This window comes from Papio anubis, unplaced genomic scaffold, assembly GCF_008728515.1.
Source record: "Papio anubis isolate 15944 unplaced genomic scaffold, Panubis1.0 scaffold132, whole genome shotgun sequence".
Lineage (NCBI taxonomy): Eukaryota > Metazoa > Chordata > Mammalia > Primates > Cercopithecidae > Papio > Papio anubis.
The window spans coordinates 37,342-59,295 of NW_022161270.1; the positions used below are offsets into that span (position 1 = coordinate 37,342).

The following is a 21,954-nucleotide window of genomic DNA, read 5'->3' on the forward strand; positions in this document are numbered from 1 at the left end:
GCAACCTCTGCCTCCTGGGTTCAAGCAATTCTCCCTGCCTCAGCCTTCCAAGTAGCTGGGATTACAGGTGCCTCACCTGCCACTACACCTGGCTAATTTTTGTATTTTTAGTAGAGATGGGGTTTCACCATGTTGGCCAGGCTGCTCTTGAACTCCTGGACTCAAGTGATCCGTCCACCTCAGCCTCCCAAAGTGCTGGGATTACAGGTGTGGGCCACTGCACCCGGACCCCATTTTATGTTGGTTTTTCCTTTGAAGCCCTCTCGGCCTTTTTTCTCCTCCTCTTGGCCTTCACTGTGCTTTTTGTGGTTGCCATTTGTGTTCATCTTTGTACTGGAATGAGTGAATGAAGACACTTGCAAAGATACTCTCTGGTGAGACCGTAATCTGCCAGGCTTTGCTGGGGTCCCAGAGGAGACCTGGGGAACAGGACATTCTTGCTGTCCTCAAAGAACTCTCCGTATTAGGGGACCAAGACATGGAAACCTGTGCTCCTCACTGTGGCATCACAGAGGGGGACACTAAGTCAGGAGCCATGCATTCAGAAGAGGGAAGGTCTCCCTAGGATTTGCATGTAATCTTATATATTTAGGGCAAGCACTGTATTCATCCAAGCATTTTTTTCACCTTCTTAAAATGCTCAACCCCATAGTTGTTTCTCAGCAATTATTTGTTGTATTGAACTGAATTTCATGTATTTCAGTAAGAGTATTTTTTTGCTGTTAAATTTGTTTCTAAATTTTTAATTGTGGTAATAGACACATAACATAAAGTTTATCGTCTTGACCACTTTTCGGTGTACCGTTTTGTGATGTTAAGTACATTCAAAATGTTGTGCTACCATCATCTATCTCTACAAATCTTTTCAGCTTGTAAAACTGAACTCTGTACCCATTTAACACCAACTGCTCATACTGTCCTCCCCCTAGCCCCTGGCAACCACCACTTTAATACTTTGTATCTCTCGGAATTCCCCTGGCAACCACCGTTCTATTAATACTTTCTACCTCTCTGAAGTTGACTGCTCTAGCTACTCATATAAATAGTATTATACTGTGTTGTCTATTTGTGACTGGCTTATTTTACTTAGCATATTCTCCTCAAAGTTCACCCAAATTGTAGCATATGCCAAGATCTTTTTCCTTTGTAAGACTGAATGATATTCCACTGTATGCATAGATCACATTTTGCTTATCCATTCGTCCATTGACAGACAGTTGGGGTATTTCCACCACTTGGCTATTGTGAATTATGCTGTTATGCACGTGGCTGCATGGTCTCACCTTTTGAATAAAAGTTATGTTTTTATATTTCTTAAGCCTCTTGTCTGACATTTTTCTTTTTCTACCCCCGCAAGATATTTGTACTTTCAAAATAGTTGTAATTTAGACTTTCTCAACATACTGTACTTACAAGAAAATATGTTCAAGGAGATACTGCCGATGTGGTTGGAGAAGTTGAGTGTGGTGGGTTGAGACGTGCTTTTTCCTTTTATTTTCTTTCCTAGGGTTTGCAGTTACAGCGCAGGTGGATGAGCATCAGCATCTCAGCCGGATATTTGTAAGCGACGTTCTTCCCGATGGCCTGGCGTATGGGGAAGGTCCGTGTGGCACACCGTGCCTCTGTTGCCTCTTAATTTGCAACTGTGGAATACAGCCTGGCTAGTGAATGTTTCTTCATACAGTTTTGTCAGAAAAAGATTTCTCTTGGAATTTTAAAGAAAGTAAACCTAAGAGTTTAATTGGAAATGTGACCAAACACAGCCTCTCACTCCCATAAACCCAGCTGCTCAGGAGGCTGAGGTGGGAACATGGGAGGATTGTTTGAGTCCAGGAGTCCAAGACCAGCCTGGGAGATACAGTGAGACTCCTGCCTCCATAAAAAAGGACAGAGAGAAGCCGGGCACAGTGGCTCACAGCTCTAATCCCAGCACTTTGGGAGGCCGAGGTGGGCGGATCACGAGGTCGGGAGATCGAGATCATCCTGGCTAACACGGTGAAACTCTATCTCTACTAAAAATACAAAAACATAGCCAGGAGTGGTGGTGGGTGCCTGTAGTCTCAGCTACTCGGGAGGCTGAGGCAGGAGAATGGCGTGAACCCGGGAGGCGGAGCTTGCAGTGAGCCGAGATTGCACCACTGCACTCCAGCCTGGGCGACAGAGTGAGATTCCGTCTCAAAAAAAAAAAAAAAAAAAAAAAAACGAGAAAGAGAGAGAGAGAAAAGAAAGAAAATACATATGCCTATATATAGAGAGAGCATGTGTGTGTGTTTAAAAGACAGAAAGTGTATACATATATATAGACAGGGGGAAGGAGGAAGAGAGTGTGAGACAGGCAGACACTGATGGAACAGAGTTAACATGAGAACACTAGAAAAATATTAGAAAAAGCAATGAATGAGTGGTTCTCAAGTTGTTTCTCTTTCAAACTGTTTCTTCTAATAGTAGCTGTGAGGGAGCTAACATTTGTTTTGCTCTTAGTGGCATCTAAATACTATACATTTTGGCCCTTTAATTCTTTTCTGTTTTTCTTATTTAAAAGACGGAGTCTTGCTATATCACCCCAGGCTGGCCTCAAACTCCTGGACTCAAGTGATCTTCCCACCTCTGCCTCCTGATTAGCTGGGACTACAGGCACCTGCCACTGTGCCCGGCTGGCACTTTCTTTGAAGAAAGCGACAAACAAAACAGCCCCTAGGAGTACATGGTTTGAGTTTGCAGCCTTCTTTCATCTTAAAATATTTCTCACAGTAATCCCTCTCTCTTTTTTTCTGTTTCTCCTTCCTTTTTCTCAGGGCTGAGAAAGGGCAATGAGATCATGACCTTAAATGGGGAAGCTGTGTCTGATCTTGACCTCAAGCAGATGGAGGCTCTATTTTCTGAGAAGAGCGTCGGACTCACTCTGATTGCCCGGCCTCCGGACACAAAAGCCACCCTGTGTACATCCTGGTCAGACAGTGACCTGTTCTCCAGGGACCAGAAGAGTCTGCTACCTCCTCCTAACCAGTCTCAACTGCTGGAGGAATTCCTGGATAACTTTAAAAAGAATACAGCCAATGGTAAGGCTTTGTTCTGACTTTCTTCTTAACTGCTGGTATCAACAGCCAATATTTTTAGGCTGTAATTTTGCTTGCAAACTCAGATTATTTAAGCTATTCAAAGAATGTTTTCTAATTTATTAGAAGAACACAGATGCCAACTGGAGTAGATTTTATCAAAATTTCATGCATTTTAGTAATTATAGCGCTTTCAAGAAAATAGAAAATAATTATTTTTGCACAAAATAACATTTTTAAAACATCACGGACTCTTTAAAAATCACCCATAGTGTTTAGTCTTGTAGTGGCTCTGTGACTGAAGGCAGATGAAATCCTGCATAAATGCCATAGTGGAAAGATTTTTCTTATTTGGTTGAACCTGAGGCATAGCCATTTTGCAGTAATCTGTTGGGCTCTTAAACAGCCTGTGCATTTCAGTTCAGTTATATCTTTTGTGAAGTACTACTTTCTTAATAAACAGCAAACTTTCTTTTTTAAAATTTATTTTTATTTTTATTTTTTTGAGACAGAGTGTCACTCTGTCGCCCAGACTGGAGTGCAGTGGCTTGATCTCGGCTCACTGCAACCTCTGTCTCCTGGGTTCAAGAGATTCTCGTGCCTCAACCTCCTGAGTAGCTGAGATTACAGGCGTGTACCACCATGCCTGGCTAATTTTTGTATTTTTAGTAGAGGTGGGGCTTCACCATGTTGCCCAGACTGGTCTCAAACTCCTGACCTCAGGTGATCCACCCGCCTCGGTCTCCCAGAGTGCTGGGATTACAGGTGTGAGCCACCGTGCCTGGCCAGTAAATAGCAAACTTTTAATGTAGGTCATGAATTTTAAAACTTTGTGAAGGCATAAAAATGAAAAACTGTGTGCCAGCATATTTTTCTCACGGTAAGACTTCCATATGAGGAAATCATTTGAAGGTCTGAAGTTTTGAGTGTATCATTCATGTGTATTTCATGCACTGCAGTCAAGTAAATTAGGGTACTGAAAACCAGTAGTTTTGCTTTGTACCTCTGGAGAGCCCGGGTCAAGCTCCACAGGAGACCAAGTGTGGGGTCTTTTTCCTGGGAGAGCACAGAGCAATTTTTATACTTAATTACGATGATAATGGATTTCCAATTGAAATCTCTGCATGATTACCAAAAATGAATGAAAAACACCAAAGAGAAGTTGTTAGGATTGATTTAATTATAAAGGAAGTTTATTAGGTCATTTTTGGAATTAAAAAATCAGATGGTAAGATTTGTGATTCAATAAGGTATCTCGTGCTTTCTCCTCCTCTCTTGGGGCCTTCCTCTAATTTAAAATGCCATTAAATGGACTATTGGCATATAAAAGTGAATGTCATAAAACAAAAATTATGATGGAACTTATTAATTACTTGGGTATATTAGGGCCATCATTCAGCTACCCTAGGCTGTTGTTATGGGCCTGAGTATTCCATATAATACATGCATGTGTCCATTTGTTGGATTCATTACTCTTGAGGGATACATTCACTACCTGTGTTATGTCTCTATGTATTTTATCATAATAAGAAATTACCACAGAGGCTATAATACTTTTGGTACTTGTGGGAATGAATTCCTATAGAAAACAGAGAAAGGGGCAAATGTACCTTTTTTTTTTTTTTTTTTTTTTTTGAGACAGAATCTTTCTTCTCTGTCACCCAGGCTGGAGTGCAGTGGCACAATCTTGGCTCACTGCAACCTCCACCTCCCGGTTTCAAGCCTCCGGGGTAGCTGGGACTACAGGAATACGCCACCACGCCTGGATAAATTTTGTATTTTTAGTAGAGATGGGGTTTCACCATGTTGGCCAGGCTGGTCTTGAACTCCTGACCTCAAGTGATCTACCCTCCTCAGCCTCCCAAAGTGCTGGGATTACAGGTGTAAGCAACCGTGCCCGGCTGTTTTTCTTTACTTTTTAATTTTTTTAAAAAATAGTAAGGATCAAGCAGGTGAGTTAAGCCACTTTTATTTATTTATTTATTTATTTTGCTAGGGAAACAGAATAAAGAGGCAGTCCTGGATCTGTTAAACCGCTATTCTATTACTCATCTTAGGCAGCCATTCGGACTGTCTAATCCTTTATACCCTATGTCTGTGTGGACAAAGAGCTTAGTTAGCCAGGCAGGCACGGTGCTTGTCCACATCATGCCTCCTGATGGAACCTTGCAGGTTCTTCCACTGCCAGCCTAGTGGGAGCCACTAACCCTTTCCTGGTGTCCTGGCAAGACTGTGCTCTCTGCGTGTGACAGTCTCCCAGGCAGCGCCCCGCCCGCCTCTGCCCTGAGCTTTACCATTCCTCCCCTCTCCTAAGCTCCAGGTGGCTGTTCCATAGTGATGCTGCTTGTGCTGGAAAAAACAGCCCCAGCAGACTCCTTCCCCAGACACCACAAACATAGACTTTTCTTTTTCTTTTTGAGATAGTTACATTGCTTGTGAAGGAAGTTAAATGCCTGTGGGCAAACATCTCGGAAGGAAGTCTTCCATTTTGAAGGTTGAGGGGACAAGAAAATAAGGGTAGGTGGGTGAATTAAAAGGTAAAAGTGAAAAAAGACCAGGTCTCTCATTCATATGCAACATCTGAATGGCAAGAGAAGCCTATGTTTGTGGAAACTCTGAGAGGTGGCATGGTAACAAGCATACAGGTTTTGAGTCAGACGTGGGTTCGGGTCCTGGGCTGCCCTGTACGGGTTTTTTGACTCATCCAGGGAGTTCTGGGCTTTGGTGGATACTACCCCAGCCTCTTTACCCTGGTGGAAACGGTCCTGAGGTGCAGTCCACACAGCTCTGCAGATGGGCTCTGGAATGAGCCCCAGCTGCCCACAGCATCCTCGCTTTCACACCTCCCATGGGCTTCCTGCCCTTCCTGCCACACTCTTCCTACCCCCTCCTTTGGGAATCTCAGGGTTACCTTCCAAATAAACTTCTGTACCCAAATCCTTGGCTCAGACTCTGCTTTTTGGGGAGCCTGAATGAAGATGCTGAGCCTCACTTTTCTCATCCAGAGGATAATGTTTCTCCCGCTGCTCCTGTGGACCCTGTGAGTTTGGGGGAGTTCCTGTCTGTGGCATGTTCAGCCCAGTGTTTTACTTGGCAGGAATTCTGAAAATGTGCTTCTCCTCCTCCTCCCTCTCCTTTGCAGCTTCCTGTTTTATTAAAAATTACCTTGATTTGCTTTTGCAATGAATTAGAAAACAGTAATCCCATTTTTTAACTAAAAAAGTTAAAATTTACAGAAATCAAAAATTTAAATGACTTTGACAAACAGTTTTTAATACAACTTTAATACAACTTTGAAGTAACTTAGCAGTGGCCAGCCATTTGAGAGCCTGCCTTTCCCTAAATTTCACGTTCCCTTGGCATTGCTAGAAGGCAATCATGTACTTGAAAAGAAGGAAAGTTCTGTTTGCTTTTCCAGAGAAGCCAATCCTTTCCTTGCTATAAAAACCAAATGGCTGGCTCTCTGGGAAAGAAGACCTGTTTTTTTAAAAATAGAAATTATAAGAATATCAGAAGGCAGATGAAAAGGAAAGCCTTAAGCACTTGTTTGGGCTTATGTTAACCATCCAAACGGAATATTTATAGCCCCCTATCGAGCGCTTAAAATGTTGGGGGGCGGGGGTGCCCTGGGAACAAGAGTTCAGGGCTTTCAGTCATGTCCTGAAGTTTATGTTGGTTAACCTTTGTCACTTGATCAGTTTCAAGTGGGGGAGGGAAACCCTGTCTCTGTCTATATCTCTGTATCTAATCAGTCTTTGACTGAAAGAGGTGTTAGTCACAGTGGCAGGTCCCAGGAAACTAGGGGGTTGCTTGTGGGTTGCTGTTAAGGTTCTGCTTTTCTAGAAAAGAAGCATCCTTGCAGTATTTGACATTCATTGATATGAATAATGTTTAGGAAAATGGGTCTCAAACTTCCTAGTGCCCAGGACTCAACCTGCTGAGCTTAATGAAAATGTAGACTCCAGGGTTTTGCTGTCGATGCACCTCCTGCAGGAGGCTTGGGGCAGTGCAAGCTAACTTCCCCCCCCGTCCGGCTCCCCCGGCTTTTTTTTTATTTTTTTTTGAGATGGAGTTTTGCTCTTGTTGCCCAGGCTGGAGTGCAATGGTGCGGTCTCGGCTCACCGCAACCTCCACCTCCTGGTTCAAGAGATTCTCCTGCCTCAACCTCCCGAGTAGCTGGGATTACAGTCATGCGCCACCATGCCTGGCTAATTTTTTATTTTTAGTAGAGATGAGGGTTCTCCATGTTGGTCAGGCTGGTCTCGAACTCCCGACCTCAGGCGATCTGCCCGCCTTAACCTCCCAAAGTGCTGGGATTACATGTGTGAGCCTCCGCGCCCAGCCGCAAGCCCCATTTTTAACCTGGGCAGGTGTGGAAAGCAGCCCTGGAGAGCCAGCCTCTCTAGCCTGCATCGGCTGGAGAGCAGCCCTGGGGCTGGTGTGAGCACTCCTGCTGCCCATTGGCCATTAGTCTAAAAGAGGTGGCCTGAAATGGAGCAGTAGGACTTACTGTTTCCTGTATGCTGAGGTTTTGAGGATGGAATGAGATAATATGTGTAAAGTTCCCAGTACATGATCGCTGTTGCGCATGTGTGTTCTTAGGAATCGTGTGTCCCAAACCTCCACCATTGTCTTTCCTCGTGTGCTCAGCATGCAGGCAGTTGACTCTGAGCTCACCTCATTTGTTGCTCAGTCCATGCTTGGAAGACACCATATTCCATTTGGCAAATCACTTACACTAGGAAGCAAAGATCTTCCAGCTTCGCTCCACTATGCCTGTGATGCTCTGTGAGGAGCAGAAGAGACAGGAATATATGGAGAATTGATGAGGGTTCAGTATGAAGTTCCTCTGCTTCCTAAGAAATGAATGACCGTTTGATTTTGCCTTGAAGGGCTTACATTTCTGTTCTAGTTATTCACGGTGGAGAGAGGAAATGTCCATAGGCTGTATTTGACTTGAGCGGAAATATCATCTGTAAAAACTTTATAGAGAGAATTAATTTTACCACTGGAATTCCCCAAAGAGGCCAGTGTTATTTTAGAGCCAACAAGGTGACCATTGAAGGGATTGGACAGGCCAGACCTGTTTATACTGGGACCCTGTTAATGCTGTATTTGTGATTTATGTATGAAAATCCCTTTTCTAGTGTTTGCCATCTTTTGAAACATTCCAGCAGCTTTTAAGAAAGTCTCATTGGGCATAGAGTTTCTGAACAAAGTCTTTATGTAAACACTGAACTTGTCGCATTAATGAACTCTCCATCTATAAACAGCCATTAATCCTACCTTGTTAGGATTGGAGGTATATTTAGTAGGGGACAAAATAGAAAAGACCTATATTTTCCTTCCATTTAGACGATATAAATCCAACACATGCTTACCAGATGATGAAGGTAATTGCAGCCTGAGGTTCTTTTTTAGCCTCCACGCCCCCTTTGAATCATTCTTTTTTAAAATTGCCGTGAGTAGTGTAGAGTCTCAAGCTACCAGAAGCCACTTAGATGTAAATTTGCTCTTTGGAATGAATTGCTCTTGGGAATGTATGTGTCCATTATATAGCTTCTCACCAGGGAAAAGAATTATAGAGCCAGCTCTGATGTGGCAAACCCACTTATTTCCTGTTTATGAGAGTGAGGGCATTTTGGCTTCCGTAGCCTGTTTAGGATGACTAACAGCATTTAGCTCAGAGAATGCTCTGTTTGTGTGTAAAACTGCTATTACTGAGTCTGGCTGGCTGACACCCCAGATTTCCAGATGTAAAAACATATTAGTGTTCCTAAAGATGAGTGGTACATTTTTTTTTTTTTAAATCAGAAAACAATCTGATTGGGAAATACTGGCTTTACCAGGACACAGAACTTCCGTCTCAGAATTACGAGTTTGTTGTGTCTGTGCTGAAGATCGGTTTCATTTCCATCAGTGTGGAAGTGAGCGTGTGGCTTTCTCTTAGTGGTGAAAAAAATTAAGATCCTGGGATACCAATTTCCTTATAAAACTTAGTTTTGTTTGATTCTCTTTTTCTTATTCTCAGTCATTTATTTATTCACTTGTACGTTTAACAGATAACCTTTTGTGAAATGTCGAGGGTACATAAAGGTGAATTACACATTATTTCATATTCTCAAGAAGCTCATAGTTGAAAACACTTGTAAATAATTCCTGGCTCCAAAGAAAACAAACATTTGCAATGAAGAGAATTAGAGGTCAGAGGTGGGATTCCCACTAATTTTGCTGTTTTACAAGAGCAAAGGCACTCAGAAGCAAGGCACAGGGCTCTCATTATCAGCGTCAGAGGACAGTTTCTGAAAGGGTTTGTGCTTATCTCAGCACTGCGGATGGACAGGCCGTGGACCTGGAGGTGTGTAGTGGCGGTGGAGTGAAGGGCATCTCACATAGAGCAAGCAAGCTGGAAGACAGAGGCTGCATGTAGAGGTCACGGGAAGAAAGGTTGGAAAGTCTATTGGGGCCAGATTGTAGAAAACACTGAATTCCAGGAATTTATAACATATCATTGCATGCATCTGAAAAACCAACTAGCTAATTAACTAACTAATGAGTATTGTATTACTACTTCCCCCTGCCTTCTATAAAATATGGAGAACTTGTCTGCTCATTTGATGGCCACTGGAGTGTGTGTGACTTGAAAAGCTTGCCCCTGCCTGTCACCTCTCTCATCCCACCAGTCTGGCTTCATTCTTTTGGATCTTAGAGTATTGTTGTGTTGAATGATCATAAGTCCCTTATAAAATAAATACTCAAATGTTTTAGAGTAAAGAGTGAATAAAGGAACACCTATATGTTCTCTGTAAAACCTAAGTCTTCCTCAGCATTGGGAAGCCATCTCCACTAAAGTGTGGTCCTCACCGGTCCCCTTTAGGGGTGAGGTAGATGGAATAACACCCTGCTGGCCTGTGACAGGGGCAGCTGGTGGGGAGGGGACAGCCCATGACAAAGAGGACCAGGCAGTATGAGGGTCAGGAGGAGAACTGTTAAATAAACGTTCCCAGCATTTTGAGTAAAAATCAGTCTTGGCTTTTCTCTCTGAACATTAAATATAAATACATCTTTCAGATAAAAATTTACAGAAGTTCTCTGAAGCACACTGTGTGAAATATGTGTTGGCTCTGCCACTTTTGATAGACAGTTGAGAGTTTGGGGTGCCAGGCAGGTCTCCTATGAAGGTAGAGGGAGCCAACTCTCTCTGAAGCAGTTGTTCTATGAAACCATTGGCTGCTGAGAAGAGGAAACTTTACAGCCTGTTACATAAGGAAAAAAAAAAAAAAGATCTCACTTTCCTGTCGGTGTTATGAGTACTGGCTGCCAAATGGTGCTTGTTTGTGTTTCTATTTTTTTCCCCTTCTTTTGTAAGGGGCTTGAAAGTGAATTATATTTCTCACTTTATTCCTGCCTATGAAGGAAGTGAGATCCTTGGGAAGGACCAAGTGTGATAATTATCTTCCTACTCTCATGTTTAGAGATAACTGTATTGTGGCACTATCTTCACTTTTTCAGATGGTAATACATGTGCATGGTACGAAATGCCAGCAGTGTAGAAGGGTAAACAGTGACAGCTAAGTCCCCCAAGCTACATCGGGCAGTGTTGAAGAGCATGAACACCATCTGATGACCTAGTTCAGGTTCTGGCTCCAGCCTCTCCTACTCACTAGTTGTGTGACCTTGGGCAAGTCACTTAACTTGAAAGCTTAGTTTTTGCAACTATAAAATGGTCTAGGATTTTTGTGGGAGCAACGGACTAATATTTGGAAAGCACTAGATACTGCCTGGCACATAGTAAAGGCCATGTAAGTGTTTGTTGAATATGTAGATACATTCCTCCTACCCTCTTCTTAGCCGTGCAGTGTGTCTTCCAGAGGTCATCATTGTTCTTAGTTTCTTTCTCATCCTGGCCTGGAGAATTCTAAATATTGAGGAAAATTGGCTGGGCGCGGTGGCTCACGCCTGTAATCCCAGGACTTTGGGAGGCTGAGTCAGGCCAATCATTTGAGCTCAGGAGTTCAAAGACCAGCCTGCGCAACATGGTGAAACCCTGTCTTTATTAAAAATACAAAAATTAGCTGGGTGTAGTGGTAGACACCTGTAGTTCAGGCTATCACTCGGGAGGCTGAGGCAGGAGAATCGCTTGAACCCAGGAGGTGGAGGTTGTAGTGAGCCAAGATTGTGCCACTGCATTCCAGCCTGGATGACAGAGCAAGACTCTGTCTCATAAAAAACAAGAACAACAACAACAAAAAAATTGGGGAAAATACTGGGGTATTTTTCTGCCTTGTTTTTACTCCATTGCCTTAGTACATGGCTGTGGTGGACAGAATAATGGCCCATCCCAAACATGTCCACATTCGAATCCCCAGAACCTGTGAATATGGCAAAAGAGATTTTAAATTTCAAAATACTTTGAAGATGTGATTAAGTTAATTATGTTGAGATGGGGGAGGGATTTTCATGGATTAGGTGGGAGGTCCAGTGTAATCACAGGGATCCTTACTGGAGGGAGGAGGGTCAGAATCAGAGAAGTAAATGTGATGAGGGAGGGAGAGAGGTGGCAGCCATGAGCCAAGGAAAGCAGGCAGCCTCTAGAATTTGGAAAAGGGATGGAAAGAGTCCTCCCTTAGAGCCTACAGATAGAACACAGCCCTGTGGCCTTAGTCTTCAGATTTCAGAACTGTAAGGTAATAAACTGAGTTTACGTGTCAAACACCATGTTTGATGGCAGAAATACAAACATGAAAAAAAACCACAGTTGTGGTATTCGGGGTGCTATGATCTGGAGGCAGACGTGTGTACAGACAGCAGTCATAATCCACCATTGTCATTAGTTTTACGGTTCTCGGACATGTCGGTCTCTTTCTGGACCCTTTACTATTACAAATTATTGAGGGCCCCAAAGAGCTTTAGTTATGCGGGCCTACATCTATATCTATTGATACTGACTGTATTAGAAATGTAAACTGAGAAATGTCCAAAATGTTTATTTATTTTAACATAACAATAGTGGATCCATTTTTATGTAAACACAATAAACATACTTTTAATGAAATGTCTCCTCAAACCAAAAAAAAAAAAAAAAAAAAAAAAACCTTAGTGAGAAGAGTAGCCTTATTTTACATTTTTGCAAATTTCTTTAATGTGCATCTTAATAGAAGAAAGCTAGATTCTCACATCAGCGTCTGCATTCAGTCTGTTGCAGTGTATTGCTTTGGTGGAAGTTATTTAAAGAAAATTCATTCTTATACAGATAAATGTAGTTGGAAAAGGGAGGAGTATTTTGATACTCCTTTCAGACAACTGTGGATATTCTTTCATAGTGCCCCAAAACTCAACAAGTGGCCATTTCTTCAAGGTTAGTTGCAATGTGGAACCTGAGGCATTATTGGTGGAGTTTTCTTATTTGGTGTCATTAAAATTCATTGGCCTGTCTTGTACTTGGAATAGATCTTTTACTCATGCATGATTTCATAACATGTCTTGTTTATTTGGAAATGTGGGATCACTAAGTTATGTAGATCTTCCAAATGTGGACATTTCATTTCACAGTATTAAAAATCACTTTCAGACCAGTCATAGTGGCTCACACCAGTAATCTCAGGATTTTTGGGAGGCAGAGGCGGGAGGATGGCTTGAGGCCAGGAGGTTGAGACCAGCCTGGGCAATGTAGTGATATCCTATCTCTACAAAAAATAAAAAATTAGCTGGGCATGGTGGCTTGTGCCTGTAGTCCCAGCTACTCGGGAGGCTGAGGTGGGAGGATTGCTTGAGCCTAGGAGGTTGAGTCTTCAGGGAGCTATGATTGTGCCACTGCACTCAGCCTGGGTGACAGAGCGAGACCTTGTCTCAAAAAAAAATTTCACACTCAGATCTCATTGGAGAAGTATTGGGAAGCTCACGGTGTCAGACACAAATTTTCTAAGATTCTGATTTTTGTTGGACAGTTTGGATTATATCTACCAATACTGTCAGGCTCCTTTTGTTCCTTTTAAAGAAAATGTTTTTTTCTCACCTTTATTTTCCAAGTGAAAATTGTGGTTCTGGAAAAAAAAGCAGTTAGTTCAGCTCCCAACACAGTTGTACGTATGTTTTTCCTCAATGCTACGACTGTGCTTGGGTATGCAGCTGGCGAGTTGTAAGTGTGCTTCCTTCCAAGGGTGGAGATTTAGGACAATTACCAATTTTTGCTGCTCCACTGAGGACATTCTTAAGTGAAACTGGCGCGTTTTTAAATGTAAGAGTGTGGCAATGAAGAGCGTGATGGTGCTGAGCGCAGTTTGGTGTTCTTGTCTTAATTGTGCTGAGACAGCAGCAGATGCTTTGCACCATCAGTGCACATGTCCTCAGAGAAGAAAAGGCAAATGCCACTTGACATTTTTCAGAAAATAATTTTCAACTTGTGGACTCCTTGGAAGGGTCTCGGTGACCCCTCTACAGACCACACCTGGAGAAGGGCTGTTCCGATACATACAGAGCAGCAACACAGAGGAGCAGAAAACTCGTGTTCCAGGTTAATCAGGGCCACTCTCCAGGGAGGGTCTCACCCGTGTTAACCCCTAGAGAATGAGAAGGTCGATGAGGGGGCATAGAGCATTCCAGGTGCAGAGAAGCTGGGAGGAGGCCGGGGCTGTCTAGCTCTGGGGAGGTGTGTGAGTAACTCTGATGGTTGGAGACGTAGGTGCAAATGGAGACGAGGAGAAGGTAGGGTGAGACAGGTGAGGGGGCCAGGTGACAAAGGGTCCAGGGAGCTGTGAGAAGCCTGGATGTAAAGATCCACAGGGAAAAGATGATCAGGGTATGGTGGGTCAGATTCGTAGGTTAGAAAAACAGGCAGCCCCAGTGCCAGCCAGGGAAGCGCATTGCAGCTGCTGCTAGTCCCCTAAGAGATGATGAATGGTGGCCAGGCAGCAATGGGCTGAGAGGTGGGTAGCACAGCGTGGCAGGCAGTCCCTGCCCTTCCCTCCCTCAGAGCACATAGGTAGCAGGAGATACTCTGTCCTCCTTTTTTTAACAGGGACTCTGTCTTGTATTTGACACCAATAAATCACTAGGCACATAAGTAGAGTCATTCAACAAATATTTGCTTGAACATTTGAACAAATGAGTAGAGGATATAGGAACAACAGGACTCAGAGTATGAAAAAGAAGAAAACCCCAGGTCTTCCACTTTAAACATTTCAACATTGACATGGTTTGGCTGTGTCCCCACCCAAATCTCATCTTGAATTATAGTTCCTTTAATCCCCACGTGTCATGGGAGGGACCAGGTAGAGGTAATTGAATTATGGAGGCAGTTTCCCCTATGCTGTTCTCGTGATGATGAGTGAGTTCTCATGAGGTTTGATCATTTTATAAGGGGCTTCTGCCTTTGCTGGGCATTGATTCTTCTTGTTGCCACCATGTGAAGAAAGATATGTTTGCGTCTCCTTTCACCATGATTGTAAGTTTCCTAAGGCCTCCCCAGCCCTGTGGAACTGTGAGTCAATTAAACCTCTTTATTTTATATATTACCCAGTCTCCGGTATGTCTTTATTAGCAACGTGAGAATGGATTAATACAAACATTAACTTTATTTTTCAACAAGATTCTAAGGCTTATGTTATATCTAAAATGTGGCTTATTTGAGGTGTGCACAATAAAAGTTGTAGCTAAGAAGGGAGCTGTGGCTTTGTTTATACCTTGAGGTTGAATCCGGGTGCAAATAATTTGAGAATTTTTTGCCTTCAAGGTGGGACATGAACTTCCATACTTAATCCTGAATTCAGGCACGTAAATTAGGTCCATGACATGAGCAACTTTTTACCCCATGTTAGGTACCCATCACCTGTGAAGAACACACTGAGGCCAAGCTGAGAAACCACTGATCTCTGGAGAAAAATATTTTTCTCTCATTTTACTTTTCTTTGGTTTATCAAATATTTAGTTACTGCCTGTTGTATCAAGCGCTGATCTAGGAGTACTAGAGATACACAGGAACACAGTAGGTAAAAAAGCCTCGTTGCCCACATGGAGCTTACTTGTATTTTAGTGTGTGGACATACAGAGTAAGCAGGAACTTCACAATTAATAAGTTATGTAATGTACTCACAGATGATAAGTGTGATGGAATGAAAATTGATCAGGATGGGAGGGATGGGGAGTAGGGACCAGGCTGGTTGCAGTTGTGCACAGGGCAGGCTGGAACAATGGGCACCTAGGAGCATAGGCTTGTGGGAGGTCAAGGATGGGGCCACGTGGCCGTCAGGGGGCAAAGCCTTCCAGGCTGAGGGAACAATCACACGTGCCTTGATGTGGCCTGTTTTTCGGCAGGTGTGCCTGGAAGGGCAAGGGAAGAGCAGAGCAGTGAGAGGTGAGGCCCAGAGGAAGTGTGAGGCCCAATCAGGCCAGATCAGGCTGGCCTCAGAGACCATTGTGAGGTCCATTTATTGGAGGGAAGGGAAGAGCCGTTGCCTACGTTTGAGCAGAGAAGTGACATGATCTGACGAGTGATTGGTAAGGATCCCTGAGTGTTGTTGAAAATAGACTCAAGGGAGGCAGTGGTGGAACAGAGGCTTTGCTATCACCCTGGAGAGAGGTGAGGGGGTGGGGTCTGCTTGGGATGGTGGCAGTGGCAGTAGAACCAACAAAGCTTGGCCAGAGACTGGAAGGAAAGGGATCAGGGGTGACCCCCAGGTTTTGGCCTAAGCATCTGGAAGGTTGGAGTTTCCATCAGTTAAAATAGGAAGATGAGTGTGGAGCAGCTTTGGGGAAAGATGAGGAATTGGTTTAGGAACTCCTTGTGTTTAACCTCTGTTCATGTTGAATATTTCACCTGCTTCCAAAACCGTTTTGAAATAAAAACTCATCAATAAAATTCCACAAGAGGTATCAAAATTAACAACAGAAAGAGAAAGGGGGGAAATTTTAAAAGGCATTGGTCTTTTCTCTCAATTGGATGATGTTGGGGGTTACTCTATGATTGGGAATCTTAATAACCTTATCTAGAAGATGCTCTAAATGGTAAATGAATTTACAGTGAAAACCTACCTAGAAAATTCCATTAAATTCATCAAAATTAGCAACATAAAGATAAAGAGAGGAAAGTTGAGTGACATGTTACCCGTAATTTAAAGATGTCCACTCATAGGGTAAGGAAAACACATATTTGTTTATAGGAGAAGAAATCAATAGGCTTTGAAATACAAATTGTAGCACATCAATTCCTTTCATTTCAGACAATTTAGTTCTGATCTGTTGTATCTCATAAATTTATTTCTGCCCTACCATACTCAGCTATGATTATTTATAAATTATCCAGTCTCATATAAATCTATTTATCTTTTATCTTTTCTTGCTTTTGGCTGTTAACATCTTTAACATGTCATGGGAAAATGTGACAAAGTTCAAATTATCCCATTTTGTTACTTGTTGGTAGCTCTGGAAAAGATTATTTGGAAAAAAGCATGTGAAATTGTTAGCAAAATTATTGTGTATCTTCTGCTAGGAGCTCTGGCCAGCTGCCCTGGGGGGTGAGCAGGTGCTGTTCCACACTTTTTAGAGTGGCAGGATGCCCCCTCCTTCCAGAAGTCTCCCAGTGGGCTTGCTACCAAATCTGGACTTCCCAGTGAAGCCCTTGGAAACTGCTGAATGAAACGACATGCGATTCTCCACATTTTAACATTTTTCTTTCCAAACACTAGTTATTTTCTCCTAAATTGCCATTTGTGAATCTAATTCTGTCTTTCATGTTTCAGTTGATGAATGGCCATGTCATTCTTTTGTGAAGTTTAGGCATCTTTGCATAGCAGTATTAGCAACATTATTTGAACATTTGTTGAATTTTGTCATTATTTTATACAAATGATTGAGGAAAAATGGGGACTGAAAATGGTGATAAGAAGCCTAGCTTTCCTAACCTTAATACCCATGACTCCAAAATGCCAGTCACCGGGTGTGTCCAGCCAGCAAGACTTTAGCTCCATGTGGATGTTCTTTGACCTTGACTGTATTAGTCTGTTCTCATGCTGCTAATAAAGACATACCTGAGACTGAGTAATTTATATAAGAAAGGTTTAATTGACTCATAGATCCGCCAGGCTGGGGAGGCCTCAGGAAACTTACAATCACGGTGGAAGGGGAAGCAAACACGTCCTTCTTCACATGGCGGTGGCAAGCAGAAGTGCCGACCAAAAGTGGGAAAGCCCCTCATGAAACCATCAGATCTCGTTTGAACTCACTATCACCAGAACAGCATGGAAGTAACCATGCCCATGATTAAATTACCTCCCAGTGGGTCTCTCCCAGGACAGGTGGGGATTATGGGAACTACAATTCACGATGAGATTTGGGTGGGAACACAGCCAAACCATATCACTGAGTAAGTCAGTATGTGTTCACTGGGGAAAGAGGAGAAAATTAATGCATGTGCTAGGTATTTTTAAGAGGTGTGGCATAAATAGAAGTTTTATCATTTTTTGGGATCTTTGGGAGTAGAAGTTCACAGAACCTAAATACTTCACCTTTCTTGCTTCTCTTTCACAATTGTAGTCTGTGAGAAGTATGGGGCTGCTTGCATGTTGCACTGGCGATATCATGGGGTCTTTTTCTTTTGAACTCTGAAAGCATTTTGTCTGTATTCCTGATATGGGAGTTGCCTTGCAATATAGCTCTCTGTGTGCCTGTCCTAATTAACCTACTACTGACAATCCCTTGAAAACAGGGACTTTGAAGAGTATAAAGGATGTTTCAGACACGGCAGCCAGCACAATTCTTAATAAAAATAGCAGGCATTGAGTAAATAGCTATTGAGTGAAAGGAAGGTTGTTAGAAATCTCTTAATGAAAGTTAAGGCAACGTTCTTGAGCATGGATTATGGGGGGTAAAAGGAATCCTTGGAACACATCTTGAGGCTTCCAAGATTTCTTCTTTATAAATCTGATGCAAGGGAATGGTGCCGAGACTTTCTTGAGCCGAGGTCTCCATCACTGGCACATGTGTGGAGGGCACCCTGGGATGGCCCATAGCTGTGGTGGTGGAGAACCACATGCCCCAGCTCTGGAGTCCTGCTGTATATCCTGGGAGTCCACGGAGCCTAGCTGCTGGCCCACGTCTGTGCTGTTCTTCAGTTTTAATGGGCTAATTGGTGTCCGTGACAGTTAATTTGCCAGCTAAACCAAAACCACAACTGAAAAAGAACAGTAACTTCTTTTTTTTTTTTAATTAAAAAAATTTTTTGAGATGGAGTCTCGCTTTGTCACCCAGACAAATGGTGCGATCTCAGCTCACTGCAACCTCTGCCTCCCAGGTTCAAGCGATTCACCTGCCTCAGCCTCCTATGTAGCTGAGACTACAGGCATGTACCACCACACCCAGGTAATTTTTTTATTTTTAAAATAGAGACAGGGTTTCATCATGTTGGCCAGGCTGGTCTTGAACTCCTGACCTCAGGTTATCTGCCCACCTCATCCTCCCAAAGTGCTGGGATTACAGGTGTGAGCCACCGTGCCCAGCCTAAGAACAGTAACTTCTATATCACCAGTATAGGCCAATAGTGACAGTGAGTTGTTTTAATTTGGGGATAGTAACATTTGTAAAAGACTATGGGTCTCAAATAAAGTCTCAAATGGATTCTAGTTCCTGGCTTTGTCATCTGTGACCTTGGGCAGGTTACTATAACTATTTTCTTGACTCTTAAAACAAGGGATCAGGCAATATAGTTTAAAACGTTTTCCTTCTCTCTCTAAATTCTTGTATTTAATGTGATTGAAGTGACAATGTAAGGACTACAGGAGTGTACATTTCCTCCAAAATTTTATGGAGTGAAAAAAGCAAAGTAATGGATCAAACATTCCATTTTGGTTTTGCAGCCAGTCTCATTCCCTCCTTAAATAGAGTCAGGTCTTGACTGCGGTAGAGAACGTGTTTGTTAAGCCTTCATAATAATGGCAGGCTGTCTCAATATAAAGCTCACAAAGAACCTTAAAAACATTAATTATCCCTCACATCACCCGATGGAGCAGAGATGTGTCATTATCGTTTTACTTTCACAGCTGGGTAAATCAAGGTATAGAGAGACATTGAGCCTCTGGTGCTTTGGACGAGGTCGTAGTCAGTGGCACATACAGATAGAACTGTGTCTTCCTGTTTCTCCTTCCATGTAGGGAAAAATGTCTGGATTTTAACTGCCTTTTTTTTTTTCCTTTTAAAGATTTATCTATTAATATTCATAGAGTAAAACCCAGTTATAATTCGCCTTGCAGTAAAGCAAATTTAGATGTGACCGGATTGCTGATAGCCCTTGTCTTCTTATCTGGATTCTTATCGGGGGGTTGGGACTGACAATCGGAAAGTTCTCGTAATCATCTGGGGGTTTCTCAGTTCAGGGAAAGGTCAGTTGTTTGTGGTCATAGCTTCACTATCTATTCTTGTTCCTTTTTTGATGGTTCATACAACTTTTCATTAACCTTGCAATCATGTGACCAGATATTTCCTGTGATTTGGTTCTTTGGAACCCTCTTATGGTGGAGTTTTGCTGTTAATTCTAACTTCGCCCCTGGAATATCTACCCTGTCTTCCTTATCTTCTTTTTTAAAAACTGAATAGAATTAACATACTATACAATTTACTTTTTACAGTGTGCCATTAAGTGGTTTTTAGTATATTCACAAAATTGTGCAACCATCACTACTGTCTAACTCCACAACAGTTTTATCCCCTCAAAAAAGAAGACTCACACACATCAGAAGTCACTCCTCAAAGCCCGGCGTGGTGGCTCACGCCTGTAATCCCAGCACTTTGGGAGACCGAGGCAGGCCGCTCACAAGGTCAAGAGATCGAGACCATCCTGGCCAACATGGTGAAACCCCATCTCTACTAAAAATACAAAAACTAGCTGGGCGTGGTGGCGTGCATCTGTAGTCCCAGCTACTTGGGAGGCTGAGGCAGGAGAATCACCTGAACCCGGGAGGCAGAGGTTGCAGTGAGCCAAGATCATGCCACCGCACTCCAGCCTGGTAACAGAGTGAGACTCTGTCTCAAAAATAAAGTAAAATAAAAAAAAAAAATTAAAAAAAACAAATGAAGTCACTCCTCATCCTCCATCCGCCAACCCCAGGTCCTGGCAGCTATGAATCTACTTTCTGTTTCTATGGATTTACCTATTCTGGGCATTTCATATAAAAATGAAAATACAATCTGTAACTTGTCGTGTCTGGCTCCTTTCACTTAGCATAATGTTTTCAAGGTTCATCCATGTTGTAGCATGAATCAATCCTTCATTCCTTTTTATGGCTGAATAATATTCAATTTCACCTTCTTTTAATCCAAGAGAACCATAGCACTTACTGAAAAGTTTCCTCAAATTTTCTTTTTTCCGTAGCAACTTTCTCTAATAGAATCTCATGTGTACTTTTTTCTAGGTTTCTTCTCAAAGTCTTTAAATAGAGCTCCAGCTAAGTAGTTCCTAAGGGCTTTGAACCGAAATTCAACTTTGTTAAAATTCTTTGAGTGTTTGAAATACAGTATTGTCTGTTACATGCCTCTGAAGGTAAGTAAGTGTGGCTTTTGGGTGTCCTACCAGTGCTAGTGGGTGTCTGTTTCCTTGCAGTACCAAAACCTTGGTTGAAGATCTCTCTCATCATTGACGGTGTATTTTTCATTGGGGCTCTGATAAAACCCCATGGGAGACATTGCACCTTCTTTCTTTGGGTTAAGCACGCTGCCTCAGTCCCTGCCGTAGCCTGCCTGGCAAAGGAGGATGTGGGTACATCTAAACACTCTTTTTCATTGTTCTCAGAAGGAGTGTTGCCGTCAGTGTGGAGGTGGCTGTGGCAGCACCTTTCTACTGTGAGAACATCTGCCATATTCCTGTTCCTTTTAAGTATTCTTTCCCACTGTAAGGACATTTATCACAAGACAATTGAATCAGATCCTGGCAGCCTGCTATTAAGAAACATTTACCACCAGCATTTACTTTACCACTCTCTGTTTATTGCCGGTGTTAGCTTGCATTGTCAAAAACATCACCGATTGGAATGTGACCTCAGGTTAAATGGACTTGGAAGATTTATGAAATGTATATCTTTCTAGCACAGTATTTATGCTGTAATAGAATTTATTTCTTTGCAAGCTTAATAACATTCAAATTGCTGCTTGGAATTTCCCTGACACGAGTCATAATGATAAAAAAATGCAAAGCCGCGGATATGGTCAGAAAAGAAGACTGATTTTATCTATATTAAGAGTAGGTAATAATACATGGTGATCTCTTTGTTAATGGTGCAGTTTGGGACCTGACTCACCTTTGAATGTGGTCACTCAAGAGTTATTTTTTTTTTCTCTCAGTTATTTCTATTATTTCATTTAAATGCTTTGTTTTCATTCTCTTTCACTGACTGATGATCAGAAATATTTGCCTGGATGGCACAGTACAGCTGATGTCATTAATGAAAGACGTCACAAACCACTGCACTTCAAAGTAGAAGTTTGAGTAAATTTTAGGACAATCTGTGTTACTTAAAAATATACATTGCTATACAAAGTTTACAAATTTAAATTTATTTATTTAGAAGAAATTGTCTTAAAAGCAAAGTCTCACTCTGTCGCCTAGGCTGGAGTGCAATGGCACAATCACAAGCTACTGCAGCCTCTACCTCCTGGGCTTAAGTGATCCTCCTGCCTCAGTCTCCTGAGTGGCTGGGACTACAGGTGTGCAACACCATACTGGATAACCTTTTTTTTTTTTTTTTTTTTAAATAGAGGTGGAGTCTTTCCATGTTGCCCAGGCTGGTCTTGAACTCCTGACCACAAGCAATCCTCCTGCCTTGGCCTCCCAGAATTCTGGGTTTATAGGCATGAATCACCCCACTGGCCACAAAGTTAAATTTAAAAGGAGAGATTGTGGCTGGGCGCGGTGGCT

At 42.5% G+C, this 21,954-nt stretch overlaps 1 protein-coding gene across 3 annotated transcripts in view; it reads left to right on the forward strand.

The window, feature by feature from the left end:
- The window catches only part of LOC100999794 (TIAM Rac1 associated GEF 2), a 115,476-nt gene that overhangs the window by 36,980 nt on the left and 56,542 nt on the right, over positions 1-21,954 (forward strand). For all 3 annotated transcript variants that reach the window (XM_031661338.1, XM_031661336.1, XM_031661337.1), the window contains 2 exons: positions 1,508-1,600; positions 2,796-3,059. In XM_031661338.1, the coding sequence (XP_031517198.1) occupies positions 1,508-1,600; positions 2,796-3,059 (357 nt within the window). The remainder of the gene's footprint in view (positions 1-1,507; positions 1,601-2,795; positions 3,060-21,954) is intronic.